This window comes from Phytophthora ramorum (assembly GCF_020800215.1).
Source record: "Phytophthora ramorum isolate Pr-102 chromosome Unknown Phyram_PR-102_s0006, whole genome shotgun sequence".
Classification (NCBI taxonomy): Eukaryota; Oomycota; class Peronosporomycetes; order Peronosporales; family Peronosporaceae; genus Phytophthora; species Phytophthora ramorum.
Window position 1 is genome coordinate 2,215,077 of NW_027150652.1, and position 17,238 is coordinate 2,232,314.

General features: G+C 50.9%; 4 protein-coding genes across 4 annotated transcripts; 3 read left to right on the forward strand and 1 right to left on the reverse strand.

Moving 5' to 3' along the window:
* Nucleotides 1-6,423: 6,423 nt before the first annotated feature.
* KRP23_7577 (Alcohol dehydrogenase class-3 chain H) lies at nt 6,424-7,675 on the forward strand (the record flags this gene model as incomplete). The annotated part of the gene is made up of 2 exons (XM_067892911.1): nt 6,424-7,545; nt 7,637-7,675. The coding sequence occupies 2 exons, from the start codon at nt 6,424-6,426 to the stop codon at nt 7,673-7,675; spliced, it is 1,161 nt and encodes a 386-aa protein (XP_067744745.1).
* Nucleotides 7,676-8,621: 946 nt separating this feature from the next.
* On the forward strand, nt 8,622-9,887 carry KRP23_7578 (Argininosuccinate synthase; the record flags this gene model as incomplete). The annotated part of the gene is made up of 1 exon (XM_067892912.1): nt 8,622-9,887. One exon carries the CDS (start codon nt 8,622-8,624, stop codon nt 9,885-9,887), a length of 1,266 nt encoding a protein of 421 aa, XP_067744746.1.
* Nucleotides 9,888-10,226: 339 nt separating this feature from the next.
* Nucleotides 10,227-11,102, forward strand: KRP23_7579 (Replication termination factor 2; the record flags this gene model as incomplete). The annotated part of the gene is made up of 1 exon (XM_067892913.1): nt 10,227-11,102. The coding sequence occupies one exon, from the start codon at nt 10,227-10,229 to the stop codon at nt 11,100-11,102; it is 876 nt and encodes a 291-aa protein (XP_067744747.1).
* Nucleotides 11,103-11,191: 89 nt separating this feature from the next.
* On the reverse strand, nt 11,192-12,627 carry KRP23_7580 (WD repeat domain-containing protein 83; the record flags this gene model as incomplete). Its single annotated transcript, XM_067892914.1, has 8 exons — nt 11,192-11,435; nt 11,509-11,617; nt 11,692-11,759; nt 11,818-11,910; nt 11,988-12,073; nt 12,147-12,252; nt 12,333-12,480; nt 12,558-12,627. 8 exons carry the CDS (start codon nt 12,625-12,627, stop codon nt 11,192-11,194), a joined length of 924 nt encoding a protein of 307 aa, XP_067744748.1.
* Between the last annotated feature and the right edge of the window lie 4,611 nt (nt 12,628-17,238).

Genomic DNA, 17,238 nt, shown 5'->3' on the forward strand with positions numbered 1-17,238 from the left:
CACCTAGCAGAGTTTTGCGCCGCGTCTTTGGTGGAGATAATGAGGCCTCGCCTGTGTCGGTCGGCCAGGCTTCAGCCCCATGCACCTTCTGCGACAACTTCAAGGCTATCATCTCAACGGCAGTCTCCAGAGTCGAGCATTTCTCCTATCAGTAAAATATGTTGCCTGAAAATTATGGATTACATAGGAGGCTAACATTGCGCACTTGGCCAGACACACCGACGCTACCTCAATCAGAAGTCAACAAAGCCCGACAAGAGGCTGTGCTTACGACGGAAAATGCAACCCTCCTTTCTACACAATTGAATATGAATTTCTTACTGAACCCTCCATCAAGTTCTGAAGATTCGCTATGTGAACCGCGTGACGATAACTCGAGTAATTTTGACGCTAATTTTGAATTTGAGCTCGGTGATTTTGACAAAGTGGGTTTTATCGCTGGCCTCTACGGTGATGACGACGGCGAGCGCAATATGGATACAGAGTCTAACCGCAGAACTGGTCGAACCACTGGATGGATCGGTGGGTACAACTATACGCGCGCAAACAAATCCATGGCGAAGTTGCCGTACAGATGCAGTTACTATCGATTACAATGTAAGGGGAAATGTGATTTTGTTTTTCGTCTACAACGGTACACAAACTTTGTCGCCCATACTTGTGGACGTTTTGCTGGATAGGCGGATGCCGAGGATGATCAGCCTAGCATTATGCGTGATATCACTCTGGCAATGAAGCGGGAAGTGGATAGGATGGCTGTCACTGTAACGGCTACTAGATCCAGTTTTTGGAAGATGGTAAGAGCGAAATTTTATGGCACGCGCGATCAAACTACAGTGACTGTAGGCTTGACACGTGAGTACGTGCTCCGTCGTGTTAACTGTGTGCGCGCTGAAGAATTTGGTGGGTCTGTGTTTTGGTCAGATTGAAGTTTCACCATGGTCTCAGGTCCTTGCAGAAGACGGGACGGCTACAGACACAAATTTCCACCTCTTTCACTTTTCCTACTACGACAAAGCCAGCAAGACTCGCGAGCGTCTACTCGACTGGGGTCACCCTGTTCTTCTCAATATGTTGAAGCAAAAGAAGACGTTCGTATTCGTTGATGGTACTTGGCGATGTGTTCCGTCACGGTTCAAGCAGTCCCTTGTATTCACCACGCACGATCCAGCGACCAAGGGATATTATCATTGTGCTTTCGTTCTCTGTACTTCTAAAAAATACGCTGTGTATTTTTACGCAATGCGACTCATATTCGATTTCACCGACGAACGTATGGATCCTGAGTTCGTTTGCTGTGATTTTGAGGCAGGGTTGATGGAGGCTGTTCGAGATCGCTATCCGAATGCAGCACCAAGTGGGTGTCTGTTCCATTTCAAACAGGCGTGCAAGAGGAAAATGAAGAAGTACAGAATTCCTAAAGCTGAATCTAGAATTGCAATGCGGAGTGGGGTATTGAACATGTTAACCGTTGTACCTCAGTAACAAAGCAAGGCGTGACCTGGGTGAAGTCCAACATTGCAGACAAGTGTACCGCAGCAGACTTAGTCAATTCAATGGACAAGTGGAACGAGTTCTGGGGGTATTTCAATCGAACGTGCCGAAACTTTGGAATGTGGAGCCTAACACGCGCAATGTCGTTTGTAGGACCAACAACCCGCTAGAGCGTTTCAACCGCGAATTGAATGCAGCCATTCCGGGGTCACATTCTAACCTGCCCGATTTCGCTGCTATCATCGAGAAATTAGCCCGTAGATACGCAAATCTTAAATCTGATATTGAGTATGGAATAGCTAGACATCCTCGACGACCTCCAATCAGAATCCCTCGGCCTGTTCAGCATCCTTATATCGCCCCCGATATGGCAACCAATAATTTTCAAGACGGCGTTGCTGACGATTCCAGTGATGATGGTGAGCTGAATTTGATTCGAAGTGACTCTAGAAGACTGGTTGTTCGGAGCCGGGACTCATCAGCGCCTGAAAGCCATTCTCGGGTATTATAGTCTGGAATTCCTTATGGTAGCTCCGAAAACGAAGATAATGCAATCCGTAGCGAATCCGACTCCAGCTACTAAGAATGTTTTGGAAATCAATACAAAGTGTTTAGTTTTAGTGTGTGTACGTGTTTATTACGTTGTACTATCTATTGGGGTGTGCTGTCCGCAGGTTGAGGTTGGCCAAACCACGGGTAGCAACATGATAGTAGTGGAGCATCGAGATCCGCGTTGTAGTCTGCTGAAGTACTCATCCTTGCTACTGATTATCGGTATCGCGCGTAAGACTGGTTGAGTCACGCTAGCGCAAATTCCTCGCTCGGGCCATCGCTTGTCGGATATGGTCCCTCCATCGTTGTCGCTCTGACGATGGCACATACATCACATAATCTCGAAGCTATTGTGTTAAACGCCTCATCAGAAGTGGTCGATCGATCTTTATACTTTGCAACATGAACAGCTCCTTCGATGCTTCTGAGTAGAGCCTCAAGAACTAAAGCAAAATTTCATTTGTTGTGTGAGATCTGCATGCGCACGAGCTCTTCACTCGCTATTTCGTAGTAGCGAGTGCGCGCAGTTCGAAATTGCTGCTTCAGATTATCTCCAACCGTTGCAGATGATGGCACCTTAACGGAGTTGAAACTTGCAGAACAGGATTCTGTGCTCAACTTGGCCTTCGACTTCCTTTTCACCTTCTTCATGGATCGTAAGGCTGTATTTCTGTTCAGGCACCTCTTATCGATAATCCCTGAAGTTGTAAAGGGAAAAGTAAAGTCAGGGATTTCTTTCATCAAATTGATACGAGTGGGCTCCGGAATAGAATGCCACGATTTCCGCAGCGCCAAGCCGCCTCGACTGCATAGTCACTTAGTGTCGCTAACGGCTAGGTCGTCCCCGATCAGGGACCGGCGTTTCCGATCGTACAACTGAGAGAAAGCACTTCAGCTGCCCTCGGCCAACTTCCAGAGTGCTTGGTGGCCTCTCATTTCCAGGTTGAGTTGCACTCGTACTGTGCAGTTTGAATATGAACAAACGTTTGTACGTATCGAGGCAGTACTGAACAAATAGCTTTGGTGCGAACTAATAAGCCAAGAATACGCAGTATAGAAAACCCAAGTAAAACAGCAGTGCTCTTAATATAACATTTTGCACTAGAGAGAGTCGATATGCCAGGAATGTATCGTTTACAAATAGTTTTGTACTGCAGTGTAGTCTTAACGGAGTGTTTTGTATTGGAGTGAACAAATAGGCTCGTAATATACAGACTACAATAGTCAAGTATGACAATAGCGCCTTTAAATAACATTTTCGCATTGACCACAAATATAAAATCGACAACGCTCCAGTATAACAGCACCGATCATAATATCCAGTATATCGTTGGCCAGGAGTAGACATTATGATATGCTTATAACTGCTGCCGCCTTAAAATACAGCTGTGCCTTCCAGTACAATTAAATCCAATATAAAATTGGTTTTTCTGATCCACTCATTTGTACACTACGCAGATTTTGCTGTTCGCGGAAAATATGCATTCGCCTTTAGCCCGCCCATCTGACCATGTCAGATCGAAAGGCATTCTGCCAGGCTTGCGTCCTCCACCTCCGACCTCAAGGCCGTTACATGAGCGATCAAGCAAGCCACCACCTGCAAAGCAGGCTTCTGCACAAGCTCGATAATGCTACCAGCACGAGTGAGCTTGGGTCGGCAAGGGCGATTCTCGACCAAATTCCTCTACGGCGTATTACTCTCGACGAGTTGAAACGCTTTCTAAATTCCCAGGTTTTGCGAGGACCCCAAGAAAGCCAAGATGTAGAAGAAGCCCAAGCCGACCCTGAGATGCAGCCTCGCCAGCTACATATTGAAGTCAGTATGACGACCCCAAGAAACCCTCCGGCGCCTCCAACCCCACCAGCATCACCTCCGAGCACTCCACCGGCCCCCGATCACCGCTGTGAGCGCGACAGTTCAAGGCTCAGCGTGTTACCTGCAAACGACGGCGGGGAATAACCGTTCATGGCGCTTTTGGAGCAGCGTTTCGTCAAAGGTGAGGTTGAAGCGCAAGTCCAGTGGATGCCCAGTCTCTAACCTGGACAGGGCTGATGTTGCAGCATTGCTGCTAGAGTTGCGGGGCCAATGCTGCTTCAGGCGCATCTAGGCACTTACGAAGTGTACACACGACTATTCTAAAGGCAAATACGGATAAGCTTGTGTACATCGTTGGTCTAATTGTTTAATATCTCTCTCATTAATATACGAGTGTCTTATTGCATAGTATGTTAACGTTCAACACCAGTAAGCTATAGGCTCAACACAGTCAGGCTACAAGTTCCACGCCAAAAAGCTACAGAATACCCACATCATTAAGCTACCGAGGACCACACCAATAGGCTACAGAACATCAACACAACCCGCCTAATGCACACCGAAATAAATAAAATACGTACAAGTATAGAAGTCGTGACCGTATGCAGCGACAAGAATCAAACAAGCGACGAGAGAAAGAAGTCGAGGTGTGATATTTATCTCTTTAGACTATAAGCAAACAAGCGTATGATAAAACTTTGCATGGGTTAGTCTCTCAGACCACTGTAACATGTGAAATATGAAGCAAAACGTACCGTGTATACAGTAGACAAGCCTTCAGTGACGTTCCTGTGTCCACGGGGGCGCTTCCGGCCTTCTGCTGCTTTGGGGTGCTTCCAGTCTCCTCGTGCTTGGTGTCTCCGCGGCAAATGTTGGACTGATGCTGACTTTGTCCGTCACGCTGTTTTTTTAGAGCAGGCGAGACGACTGGTTACGATAGTACCAGGTAGAGACGGACGTATTCACAATCGTACAAAGCGTAATCATGCGTCACTATACGTGTTTTTTCTGTTCATGATCTTACTTGACCTGATCTGCCTTTGATCAGTTTAGAATGCTATCCCTGCCGGCCGATCGCTATTCCGAGACACCATGACGAGGGCGTACGTGACCGAAAAAAAAGAAGCTGCTGATCGTTTTAGAAGCTGAACGTGGTTCTGCGGAGACTGTTGCTCGCAAGTACGGTGTGAAGCCCTCTCAAATAAAACGCAGGGCGAAAAATTAAGCTAACCTCGAAGCGATTGTGATGACAAATCCTCGGACCAAGACGCATCAACGTCTGTAAGTGGCAGGGAGCGACAGAATCTGGCGTATTACCATGATCGCTCTTGTTGTCGACATGTCTAGTGAGGTACGAGCGATTTCATTGAATATAGTGTGAGCCGGGGGGGGGGGGGGGGTACAGCTTTTCGAGGAAGTCCCTCAAGAATTGTCCATGACTTTGTATGGCAAACTCGACTTGGGGTACAGCTCATCGACCATTTTTGACGCGTACAGCTCATTGAGGAATTCAGTAGGCATTTATGATGAACTTTAGATGTATGTTGACCACATTTGTGACGGGAGTCACACAGCACCTTGTACAGAGGAAGTGCGTAATATCTCGGTGAACAACAAGTTCACGGTTCCCGGCCTAAAGGAATCGACTACGACTTAGACGGTAGGTTAAGGACTGAATACTGTATATGTTATAGGTGAGCCAAGCTTGATCCGTACAAACTCTAAGTCAACTATAGTAAAGGCTAAACAAGTGCCCAATGGTTGGCTCACCACCAACCGGTACCACGTACCATGGGCACAAAAGAGAGACATCCCGTCACTCTTTATGTAACATGGGTACACGTCGGTGTACCCAGTTGGTACTTCTACAACATTAGTCTGGGCAGTTTATCTGTGCGTTTCTCTCTCGGGTATTTACACTTTATCTGTGTGAGTACCATATTTACTGTGTACATAATCTGTTTTGTATGTGCGATTCAACCGGACTCCATCATGGCATTGGTTGGTGATAGATTCACTTTCTTCTTAACGTTAGTCACTACCATGGTATTTCGTATATTGACGTTGGGTAAGAGCTCCTGGAAATAGCGTTCGCTGAATTGGCGCTGAGGGTACGAGTATATAAAGAAAACGCCCGTACTTGCTTCATGGCAGTTGGTGGGGAAAGCCTGACACTTAAAAAAAAATTCCCGATGGGAATTGGTTGAATGATGGTGCGCGCCTCGACTCGTACACGCCATTGCAACACAGCAGTCTTGTGTCCCAGCGAGATTCGGGCCAATGAAGACAAGCCGCAGCTGGACATCAGCACTGCGTGCAAGACCAACCAAGGTGTGAGTGCTGGTCGCGCTCAGCCATCACCTGCAAAGCCAAGGCAACTTAGTCAACTGTGTTGACGAACCGAGAGGTCTTGGTCCAAGACTGCGCTTACAAAAACCGTGTGGACGGTATGAGCGTGTCACAAATTGTGACTCACAACCCTGCCGTGTGTCAGCAAGATCCATCACCCGAGAGCCACACACTTCTCAATTCACCGCCAGGCCCCGAAGAATCTAGAGACCATGAGCTCCCCAGAACCGATTGAATGCAAGGCCGCCGTGTGTTGGAACGCCAAGGAGGACTACGTGCTGGAGGACGTGATCGTGGGCGCCCCGCGCGCCGGCGAGGTGCGCATCAAGATCGTGGCCACCGGCGTGTGCCACACGGACGAGTACACGCGCTCGGGCGCCGACCCGGAGGGTATCTTCCCCGTGATCATGGGACACGAGGGAGCCGGTATCGTGGAGAGCGTGGGGCCCGACGTGACCAGCCTCAAGGTGGGCGACCACGTGGTGCCGTGCTACACGCCGCAGTGCCGCAACTGCAAGTTCTGCAAGTCAGAGAAGACGAACCTGTGCTCCGTCATCCGCTCCACGCAGGGCAAGGGCCTCATGCCTGACGGTACCTCGCGCTTCACATGCAAGCGCAACGGTGAGATGCTGTTCCACTTCATGGGTACGTCCACGTTCTCCGAGTACACGGTGCTGCCGGAGATCTCGGTGGCCAAGATCGACCCCTCTGCCCCCATGGACAAGGTCTGTCTGCTGGGTTGTGGCATCACCACCGGGTACGGCGCCGTGATGAATACCATGAAGGTGGAAAAGGATTCGACGGTGGCTGTCTTCGGTCTGGGTGCTGTGGGTCTCGCTGTCATCATGGGTGCCAAGGCCGCTGGCGCTCGCAAGATCATTGGCATTGACATCAACGCCAAGAAGTTCCCCATTGCGAAGGAGTTCGGTGCTACCGAATGCGTGAACCCCAAGGACTACGCTGACCGCCCGATCCAGGAGGTGCTCATTGAGATGACCGAGGAGGAAGGCTTTGGCGGGCTGGACTACACGTTCGAGTGCATCGGCCGCCCCGAAACCATGCGCGCCGCGATTGAGTGCTGCCACAAGGGCTGGGGCCAGTCGTGCATCATCGGCGTTGCTGCGTCTGGTGTGGAGCTGGCCACGCGCCCGTTCCAGCTTGTGACGGGCCGTCGCTGGGCTGGCAGCGCCTTCGGTGGCGTCAAGAGCCGCGACGGCGTGCCCGTGCTTGTTGAAAAGTACATGAAGAAGGAGATCAAGGTGGACGAGTTTATCACCCACAAGTTCGATCTGCCTCAGATCAACGACGCGTTCCACGCCATGCACCAGGGCGACGTACGTATTATCTTGCTGGTGTTTCTTGGTGGCTCGTATGTTTGCTAGCATTCTAACTTTTCTGTTCTGCTGTGCTATGACGTGATACCAGTGCATTCGAGCGATCGTCTACTTCCACGGGGTTCCCTAGGAGTAAGAAGTCGAGTTTGTGCACGTAGCGGTTCAACAGACCGAGGTAGAGAAGGTGTGCAAGTCGCTTTGGTCTTCTTTGCGCTTTATGAGGTTAACGCGATGGTGCGAGGTCGCCCTCGTACAGCGGAAACACGATATATTGAGTCCCAGTGTTGTTGTTTTTGCCTTCGCACGCCTCCCTCCATTTGTTGCAAGTCTCATGTCCTAAAGGTTTGCAGACGTCGATGTTATCTAAGGCACTCGTGACCAGTGCCCCTTGTAACAGGCGATGCCACCATTGCAAGCCACGCAGCAAGGCTTCTTCTCCCGTAAACTTATCTTCATCAGCAAAATACGCTTCCATGTTCGGGTGCCACCAACTCACAGCTAACTCACCTCCTAAGCCTTGTTCCTCGCCGCTTCAAAGTGGTATCTTGCATTCGACCTACTCCCCAACTGAGCCAATTCCGAGGTGCTCCTGTCAGCGCCCGCCGACGCACAGCGCGTTTTCACCTGGCGGAACCGTATCTGATAATGCTGCCCCAATTTCAGGCTGGAATTGGCTGGTCCCCAGCCCCGGGATCAAGCGCCGTGCCAACGATTTGATGCGCATCGCCCACAAGAACAATCTCGCCCAAAAATTGGCTGCCTCCCCCCACTTCCAATAACCTTCTTGATTCTATACACTGGTACAATCTCTTCGATACACGATTCGATTAGTCAAAAATTGATATTAAATCTCTGACTCTTTCAGGATTACATGTCCCTGCGAGAATGAATTCTACGTTTCGCTCCGAGCCTCATCAGGGTGATTAGAAATTCTGGGGATCAACATGCTGTTTAGAGGCTGACGTCTCCGCCCCTTGACAAGATCTCGCCCGACCGTTCCTGTGCTTCATTTTGGAATTCGCCGCGCCGACGGGAAGAAGACCAAGCAACCCCTTCACCCCAGCACCCACTCAACAATGAGCGTCAAGGCCCAGCCCGGAGACAAGGTCGTGCTCGCGTACAGCGGCGGCCTGGACACGTCCATCATCCTCAAGTGGCTCACCAACAAGGGCTTCGAGGTCATCTGCTACTGCGCCAACGTGGGCCAGCAGGGCGAGGACTACGAGAAGGTGCGCGCCAAGGCGCTGTCCCTGGGCGCCAAGAAGGTGTACATCGAGGACCTGCGCGAGGAGTTCGTCAAGCACTACATCTTCGAGGCCGTCAAGTCCAACGCCATCTACGAGTCCCGCTACCTGCTCGGCACGTCGCTGGCTCGTCCCGTGATCGCCAAGAAGCAGGTCGAGATCGCCCAGGCTGAGGGCGCGAAGTATGTCGCCCACGGCGCCACTGGCAAGGGTAACGACCAGGTCCGCTTCGAGCTGTGCGCCCAGGCCCTGGACGCCCACCTCAAGACCATCGCTCCGTGGCGTGACGCTGAGTTTATCGAGACGTTCAAGGGCCGTGCTGATCTGATCCAGTACGCCAAGGAGCAGAACATCCCGATCGACGCCACCCCCAAGGCGCCCTACAGTGTGGACGAGAACCTGTACCACACCAGTTACGAAGCTGGCATGCTTGAGGACCCCATGACCGCCCCCATGGTCGAGATGTTCAAGATGACGGTGGACCCCAAGGACGCCCCCGACGCCGCGGAGCAGATCAGCATCCGCTTCGAGAAGGGTATCCCCGTGGGTGTGACCAACCTGACGGCCAAGACCCCCGAGCTTACGGGTGCTTTGGACCTGTTCCTCGAGCTTAACAAGCTCGCCGGCAAGCACGGCATTGGCCGCATCGACATCGTCGAGAACCGTTTCGTCGGCATCAAGTCGCGTGGCTGCTACGAGACCCCCGGCGGCACCATCCTGAGGGAGGCTCACCTGGATTTGGAAGGTATGTGCCTTGACCGTGAAGTTATGAAGGTGCGCGACACGTTGTCGTCCAAGTTCGCCGAGTTCTGCTACAACGGCTTCTGGTTCGCCCCCGAGATGGACTTCGTGCGCAACGCTGTCGACTTCTCGCAGCAGAACGTGACGGGCTACGTCAACATGGAGCTCTACAAGGGCAACGTGACGGTGATCGGCCGCTACTCGGACGAGGCGCTTTACAGCGCTGATCTGGCCTCCATGGACCAGGAGGGCGGTGGCGACAACTTCGACTACAACCCGGCGGACGCCCAGGGCTTCATCCGCATCAACGCTACGCGCCTCAAGGCCTGGCGGTGCCGCCCCCAGCCCAAGAAGTAAGCTCGATCGCGCTTGAGCGCATTGAGGTTGCTTAATATATGAGGAGCATGAGGAGCTTGGCCCGCAGTGGGAGCCCAAGCCAGCAGCACCAGCAGAGTAGCGCCGAGTAAAGCTAAACACACAAAAATACATATGATCAGAGCGCCCGCTTGGAGCTTCCAGCCCTGACAAAGACCGTCGTCTTCTCATTGAATATGTGTCAGTGCCTTCACCTTGCAACACTCCACGTCGTAACTTGCAGCAAGTTGCAGCTATCAGTACCACAGATTCATCCAAGCACGCACGAAACTCCTTGGCGATTGGCGAAACCGCGCATGAAACCAAGGATCCCGCGTCTGTATGGAGACAGGTCGCATTTCATTGGATGAAAATACATTTTCCAAGGGCGAGGAAGTAAACGGCATGGGGAACGACGGCGGCGTGATCGCCGTGAAGCGCAAGTTCATGCGCCACGCGAACGTCAAGGTGCGCGGGGAGAAAGCGGACCAAGAGGCGCTTCGTCTAGAGCGCGCGCGAACGTGTGCGCTGTCTTCGGAGCCTTTGCGGGAGCCCGTGGTGGCGTGCCGCCTGGGCAACCTGTTTAACAAGCAGGCGCTGCTGGAGCACCTGCTCGCACGGTCGATGCCTGAGCGATTCTGCCACATCTCTTCGCTTAAAGACGTGGTGACGTGCCGTCTGAATCGCGAGAAGGAGCAGGAGGACGCGCTCTGGAGCTGCCCAGTCACGTTGACCGAGTTCAATGGCAAACAACCCTTCGTGGTGCTGTTCTCGTGCGGCTGCGTGCTGTCCGAGCGCGCTCTGAAGGCCGTGCAGACACGCGAGTGTCTGGTATGCGGCGAACCCTTTGAAGAGCAAGACGTGGTGACGCTGCTGCTGGAGGAGGAACAGTACCAGGGCACGCAGAAGCAACTGCTGGATCTCAAGGCAGAGGAGAAGAAGGCCATGAAGAAGAAGAGGAAGGAGGAGAAAGAGGACGGAAAGCGCGAACACAAGAAACACCACAAGGACAAGAAAAGGAAGAGGAAGGCGGAGCATTTGGGCGAGACGGGAGACACTCGACTCGTGAAAATCGCCAAGGATGCTAGCGAGTCCATCTCGAAAGCCAAGGAGAAGAGCCAGGTGTTCGCGTCGATCTTCTCCAAAGATAAAAAGGAGAAGGCGAGCGCCAACGACCTCCTGATGACTATTGGTGGCATGCGTTATACGCTGTCGTAAGCTTGGAAGGAGGGATGCGTTGAGTGTAGATTGCTGGATACCTTCATATTTAACGCTTCCATTTGCGCTCGGCGCTTGAAGTGTCGGAATTACTTGCTATGTGACCAGACTTTAGCAGTGCCGTCCGTGCAGCCTGTGACAAACATGCTACTTTCTGGATGACATGCGAGTGCTCGGACGGGCTTTTCGTGTGCAACCAACGTCTGCGTTTGCTTGGCATCCACGATATCCCACCAGTAAACCTTGCCGTCTTCAGAGCCGCTAAGCACAAAGGCACCATCACTTGAGAATCCACACTCGATTTTGTAGTCACGGACGAGGTGTCCACGATAGCTAAGGGCAAACGAGCACAACCAAGTTCAGTGGACCACGAACACGAGTATTTAGTGCAACACCAAGAACTTACCTCTCTACTTCCGTCCCGTTAGTTTTCTCGATCAGCCGGATGGAACCATCCAGACATCCAGCAAGCAGGAAGCGTGCATCAGGAGAGAGTGCAACAGAGACCACGGGTTCTGCAAAAATGAAGTGCTAAGTGATTAGTAAAGTCATTTTACCAAATTCTGCTGAGCTCCATCTTCACACACACCGTTAATATGCTCCCGAAAGAGCTGCCCAGCACGCAGGTCATACGTTCGCACGACACCATCAACGCACCTGCAAGAACCACAAATGTCAGTACCCCACCGTCCACCTACTTCCATATTTTGCTTACCCTGCAATGATCTCGTGTTCTTTCACCACCATTGAAGTGACGCTGTCTTTGAAATCATCCATCACTTGTATCGGCACGAACGCATTTCGAGCTCTAGAACACACGAAACGCAGCAAGTTAGCAACACTTCGACTCAGAAAGATCATTTCCCAGAGTGTGATCTTCTTTACCTGATGTCCCAAGCCCGGATTGTTTTATCGTAGGAGCCACTTAGCAACACGGACGAATCCGCATTATAACGCACACAGTTGATACTCTAGAATACGAACACAACCAATCCGACGTCACTGCACTCTGCGCTACGTTACAGCCAGCTTTTTTTCACTTACATGCTCGTGGCCTTCAAATTTGCGAATAACTTGAGCTGTCGGCACGTCCCACATAAAGACGTCTCTGTCTCGGCCACAAGATGCAAACTTAGAGTTGTCGTGCGCGCTGCAGCAAACAAACAAACATTCATCTTCTCGTAAATATAAAAGCTCCACCAATGTCATTTTAGCAGTTCTTCCGCGTACATGGCGACGTCCTGCACGTCGTAGCCGTGTCTTCCTTCGTATGTCTTGATCAGCAGCGCCTCGTTTGGCTTCTCCACGGCGTCGCGGTGTGGATTCCAGAGCTTCACCGTCTTGTCCTGGCCGCACGTCATGACGTAAGTGCCCTTGGCTGCAATCGACCACCCAATAATCAGCAACCGCGAATCCGTATATATATCTAGACAGTTAATAGCTACGCAGACTTACCGTTGAAGCGTACAGCATTCACGGGTCCGTGGTGGCCATGGAGCTCGCGCGCGGAGACATCGCTTGTCATTTTTTTCATCGGGAAAAAGTTTTCGGAATATATTTTAGAAATGTTTTGGTTAATTTTAAATTTAGAACGAATTCAGTTAACTCCGAGTGTTTTCTTTGTGGAGCCGACGTAGATTGCCTCCGGACTCAGTAGATTCGCTTGATGACCCTGCAGGTGAGCTGGAGAACACTTTATTCGTAGGGATAACCAAATTCGACGACTGTCTAGGCAGCGTTGGAGGGTTTACTTGCTTTCCATACCAGGACCAAATTCAACTCCAAGTCTATTGCCTATCAACTCCAACACCAACAACTTCCTCTACTTGACTGCCAACTTCGCTTCTACTCCGCTTCTAAGCTCTGTTGGAAATGGGTACATGTTGAAGTGGTTACATATGTCTGTGACCCTGCATAACGGAGATCGGTCCCCTGGACCCGGCCGTTATATTCTAGAAGCTTCTCGGACTCGCAACGAGCATTAGGTTAGCTAGGGTAACCACCGTAGCTCCGAGAGAGCCTCTAATGCATCAGCTCCTAAATCACCATCAAGCTCTCAAGTCCTTCTCCAGCAGTATCAGCTTTTCAACAAGGTTATGAGCCCAAGACACTCGCGCACCAAGGTTAGCAAGATGAACAGCACGTCCAAGACTGAAGGACTCCCCTATGGATGGGATGGCAAGGATTGGCGACGATACAAGTGGACGATCTTTCGGGAGCACGGCCTATTAGACGTCGCTGAAGGGAAGATTAAGCGACAAGAACTCACAAGTGAAGAGACAGAAGATGCGTTCGACAAGAAACAGTTTAAGATCATACGTATGATCGGCACGACCACACCGTCGCACAGACACCGGCAGATCGAGCAGTATGAGACTGTGTCGGAGATGTGGGCTGCGCTGTGCGAGATCTATGAACGTCGCTAAAATGCAAGGATTCGTGAGAGCACCATAGTACGACTATCCGAGAAGCTGAAGTCCTTGAAGTGCTCCAGAGAGGATGACGTGCCAGCCCTCTGAGTATGATGATTCGACTGAAAACAGATTTGGCGAGGTACAGATACGAGGTGAATAGCATCAACATGAAGGTAGTGATGCTGGATAGCCTACCAGACCAATATGAATTTGAGCAACATCGAGGAGCTATCAAGTACGGAGGAAATGATGGTACGCTATCACCTGAAGAGCTACGGGTGCTAATTGAGGAGGTAGCCGAGCGTCAGTCAAAGCGACGCGAAAACGACAGCGGATATGGCTCCGGACGTCATGGAAATAACGGCAGGCAGAAACCCGGCGGATATCAAAATACTAGCAACCGTCACCAAGTACATGGTAGCGATGGTCGCCGTTCAAATGGAAGGGGGGCAAAGAAGTGAAGGCTGAGCTGAGCGGAACAGGTCACTTTAAGGCAAACAGTCCTGATCGCGCTTCGGAACAGCCCAACAATCCCGGTGGTGGTGCTCACGAAGAGCACCGACGCCAAAATCGGTACAACTTTACGCGCAACACTGCGAGACTCAACTCCCAAGTGAGTTCACGCGAGCCTGGTCTGGTAGCGGGTGCAGCCCAAAAAGCGTACTTCTTGAGTTCGAGCGAGGAAGATCCTAGCAAGGAAGACCCTGTAGTCACAGAGAGGGCTGATGCACCATACAACACGAGTTCGTGCTCTTGGTGGTGTCAGAACGCGGGGTCGAACGTGCACATCGTTGTTGACCTTGATTGCTTTGTTCGCATGGAAGACATTGTCCCAGACAACATCGCTGCAAATGTGCAAGGAGTTGCACAAACAATGGCCACACAAGCAACAGGTAGGAACGCTGAAAATCGTATCCATAGGTGACGACCAGGCGATCAAGATTTTTATTGATGGCGTCCTCTATGTACCAGGTGCTCGGCACGGACTTTCTCGATGGGTTTTGCGTTGGAACAAGGTTATGACGTAGACTACAACTCAGCAACGAAGGTATATAGCGTTCATAAGGACGGGCAGCACGTGATCGAAGCTTACCCGGCCCAACGCATTTGGATACTTGACATGAAGCCTCCTAAAGACATCAGTGAGTCGACAAAGAAGGATCAAGATCGGGTCGTGATAACCTACGCAGTGGCCTACGGAGTTGGTAGCCTCCAGGTATGGCACGAAAGGCTGGCACACATTTGTGCGCAATATCTGCAAGTCATGGCGGATCGCGGCCTCGTCAACGGCATGACGTTGTCGTAGCGCCAAGTAAAACCATGCGACGCCTGCCACTTCGGTAAGCAGAAACAAACGCGGCAGAAAAAGTTGAACCGCGATATTACGGTCCCAAACAAAATCGTGTATGCAAACTTACTCTTTCCTGACCAAAGAAATGGAACTCGCTATAAAACCGTTTCGGTGAATTTGGATGGCTGGAGTAAATTCCTGACAGTTCGTTTTTTGACTAGCAATGCGTCCGTCACAGTAAACGCGCTCGTGCAACAATACGTTGTGTGGGCGGAGCGTCAAGCGGACGGGGTATAAAGAAGATCGTTTAAGGAGAATTCAAGCCAGCAGAAAGCGTACGTTTCTCCGTGAAGCAGATCCTTACGGACAAGGGAGGGGGGGGGGGGGGGATTTGTAAACGGAGACATGGCAACCGGGTACATCTCGCGCGGAATTGAGCACATTAAAGTTGGACCCAAGAGCTCGAATCTAAATCCCGGCGAGCGTACCCACCAATCTGTCATGGAAATGGTCATGTAGCAGATGCACGCGTCTGGATTTCCTCGATCATTTTGGCCACATGCGTTTCAAAATGTTGCGTACATCAAGAACCGAGCTTACCCCAAGCCTGTAGAAGGTGTACCGTACGAAAGGATGTTTGGTATGAAGCCGGATGTCCACTACATTCGCAAGTTTGGCTCGCTTGCATACCGCAAAACTCTTATCTAAAGGCACCCCTTGCAGGCGACGGTTAAAAAATATCAACCTATGAGATTACTCCATTTTGATCATCTATCATGACATATCGAAAGGCACCCCGGAGATAAATTACCACCAGTCGATAGGTTACGCAGCGAGCTAGCCATTCATCAGCACTGCACTTCGCCATTACTCAGTCTGCAAGAATGCCCCGAGGAAACCGCCCACGCGTGAAAGGCTACGAGGCTTCGCCAAGCCAGTGCCTTCGCGCTGCTATCAGCTACCAGCGCAGTATATTATTAATAGCTTCGTCGAGCAGAACGGCATGGCAGCAGCAGTAACACGCTTCTATCCCTCTCTCCAAGCGGAAGCCCGAAAGCGGAAGAAGCGGTAACTGCACAAGTGGTTTGAAGCCTGTGATGACATCGCCAAACAAGTTGCCCTAGGCAACGGGCACCTCTGCAAGAAACAACGATCTGGCGTCGGCTGCATTCTTCCTCGGGCGGAGGAGGACTACCTAACCTTTTGGATAAGGGACCTGAGGCGTGAGGGCGTACCGACAGCCGCTTTCACCAACTGAACCAGCGAGGTGACCGTAATCTATTCAGGAAAATATCCTTGATAAATAAATTCCGAGTGATGCAGCTGTTATTTATTTGCAGATGCCTCTTCCCATGCATTCGGCATCCCTGGTGCTGCAAGGGGTGCCTTTTGATAAGAGTTCTGCGGTACGGGCACGCGCCAGTTTCACCCGAGAAACACAAACAGGACACGAACGCACTCGTGGCATTTGTAGTTGGGTATGCGGAAGATACACTCGGCTGCCAGGGATATAAATTTCCAGCGAGAACACAGTTGCATTTATGGCAGAAGTTCGAGTGACTGAAGAAATCAGGTATGGAGACCGGCGCCAAGTAAATCCTGCCGAATTGGATGTAAATGATTGGTTTCACTTCGACACGAACCCAAACGGGGCAGATGATGACAACAGAGACGGCAGCTACGTCGTTGAAGACAGTATCATTGCCGCAGACAGCATTGTCGGCGAATCTAGCATCTCCATGGCGTCAGTAGACGAGGACGAGTGAAATCAACGCTTCAGTGTCGTATGCAGTTGTCGAGTTCAAATCGATACCTCCATCAATTGGTCTCGAGGGAGGCGATGATGAATCCGACACTGATCCTGACCGTAATAATTCTCCAGTAGATGATGTAAATCATCGCACACAAGAAGCTGCGGCGGACGAATATCGACAACAAACCACTCTCGACTACGAAAGCCAAGATGCAGCATCGATCGGAGCAGAATGTGGCTCTGAAATTTGGTCCATTTCTAGATAGAGTGAGTGGTGTCGATATAACAGGCGCTCTATGGACTGCGTCAATCTGGAAGAGAATGGACCACCGAACTTAATAGCTGATTGCTAGCAAGAGATATTCAGCGTTACGCTACAGAATCGTGTCTATACTTCAGGTACGAAGGCGATACCATTGCCTTGGTACTTGTGTACGTAGATGATCTGCTCTGGCGACTAACAAGACGCAGTTCAAGGAAAACTTCTTCCAAGATCTGGACAGCGCGTACGGTTTGAAGGATCAGGGGGAGCTTTCGGAATATCTTGGTGTTGAGGTTAAGCAGAACAACGAAGGCATCTTCATCACCCAACGAAGTACGCGAAAGAAATTATGGTAAAGTACTGGTACGGTGAAGCAAACAAGTGCAGAAACCCCATGGAAACAAAACTTCGCCTGA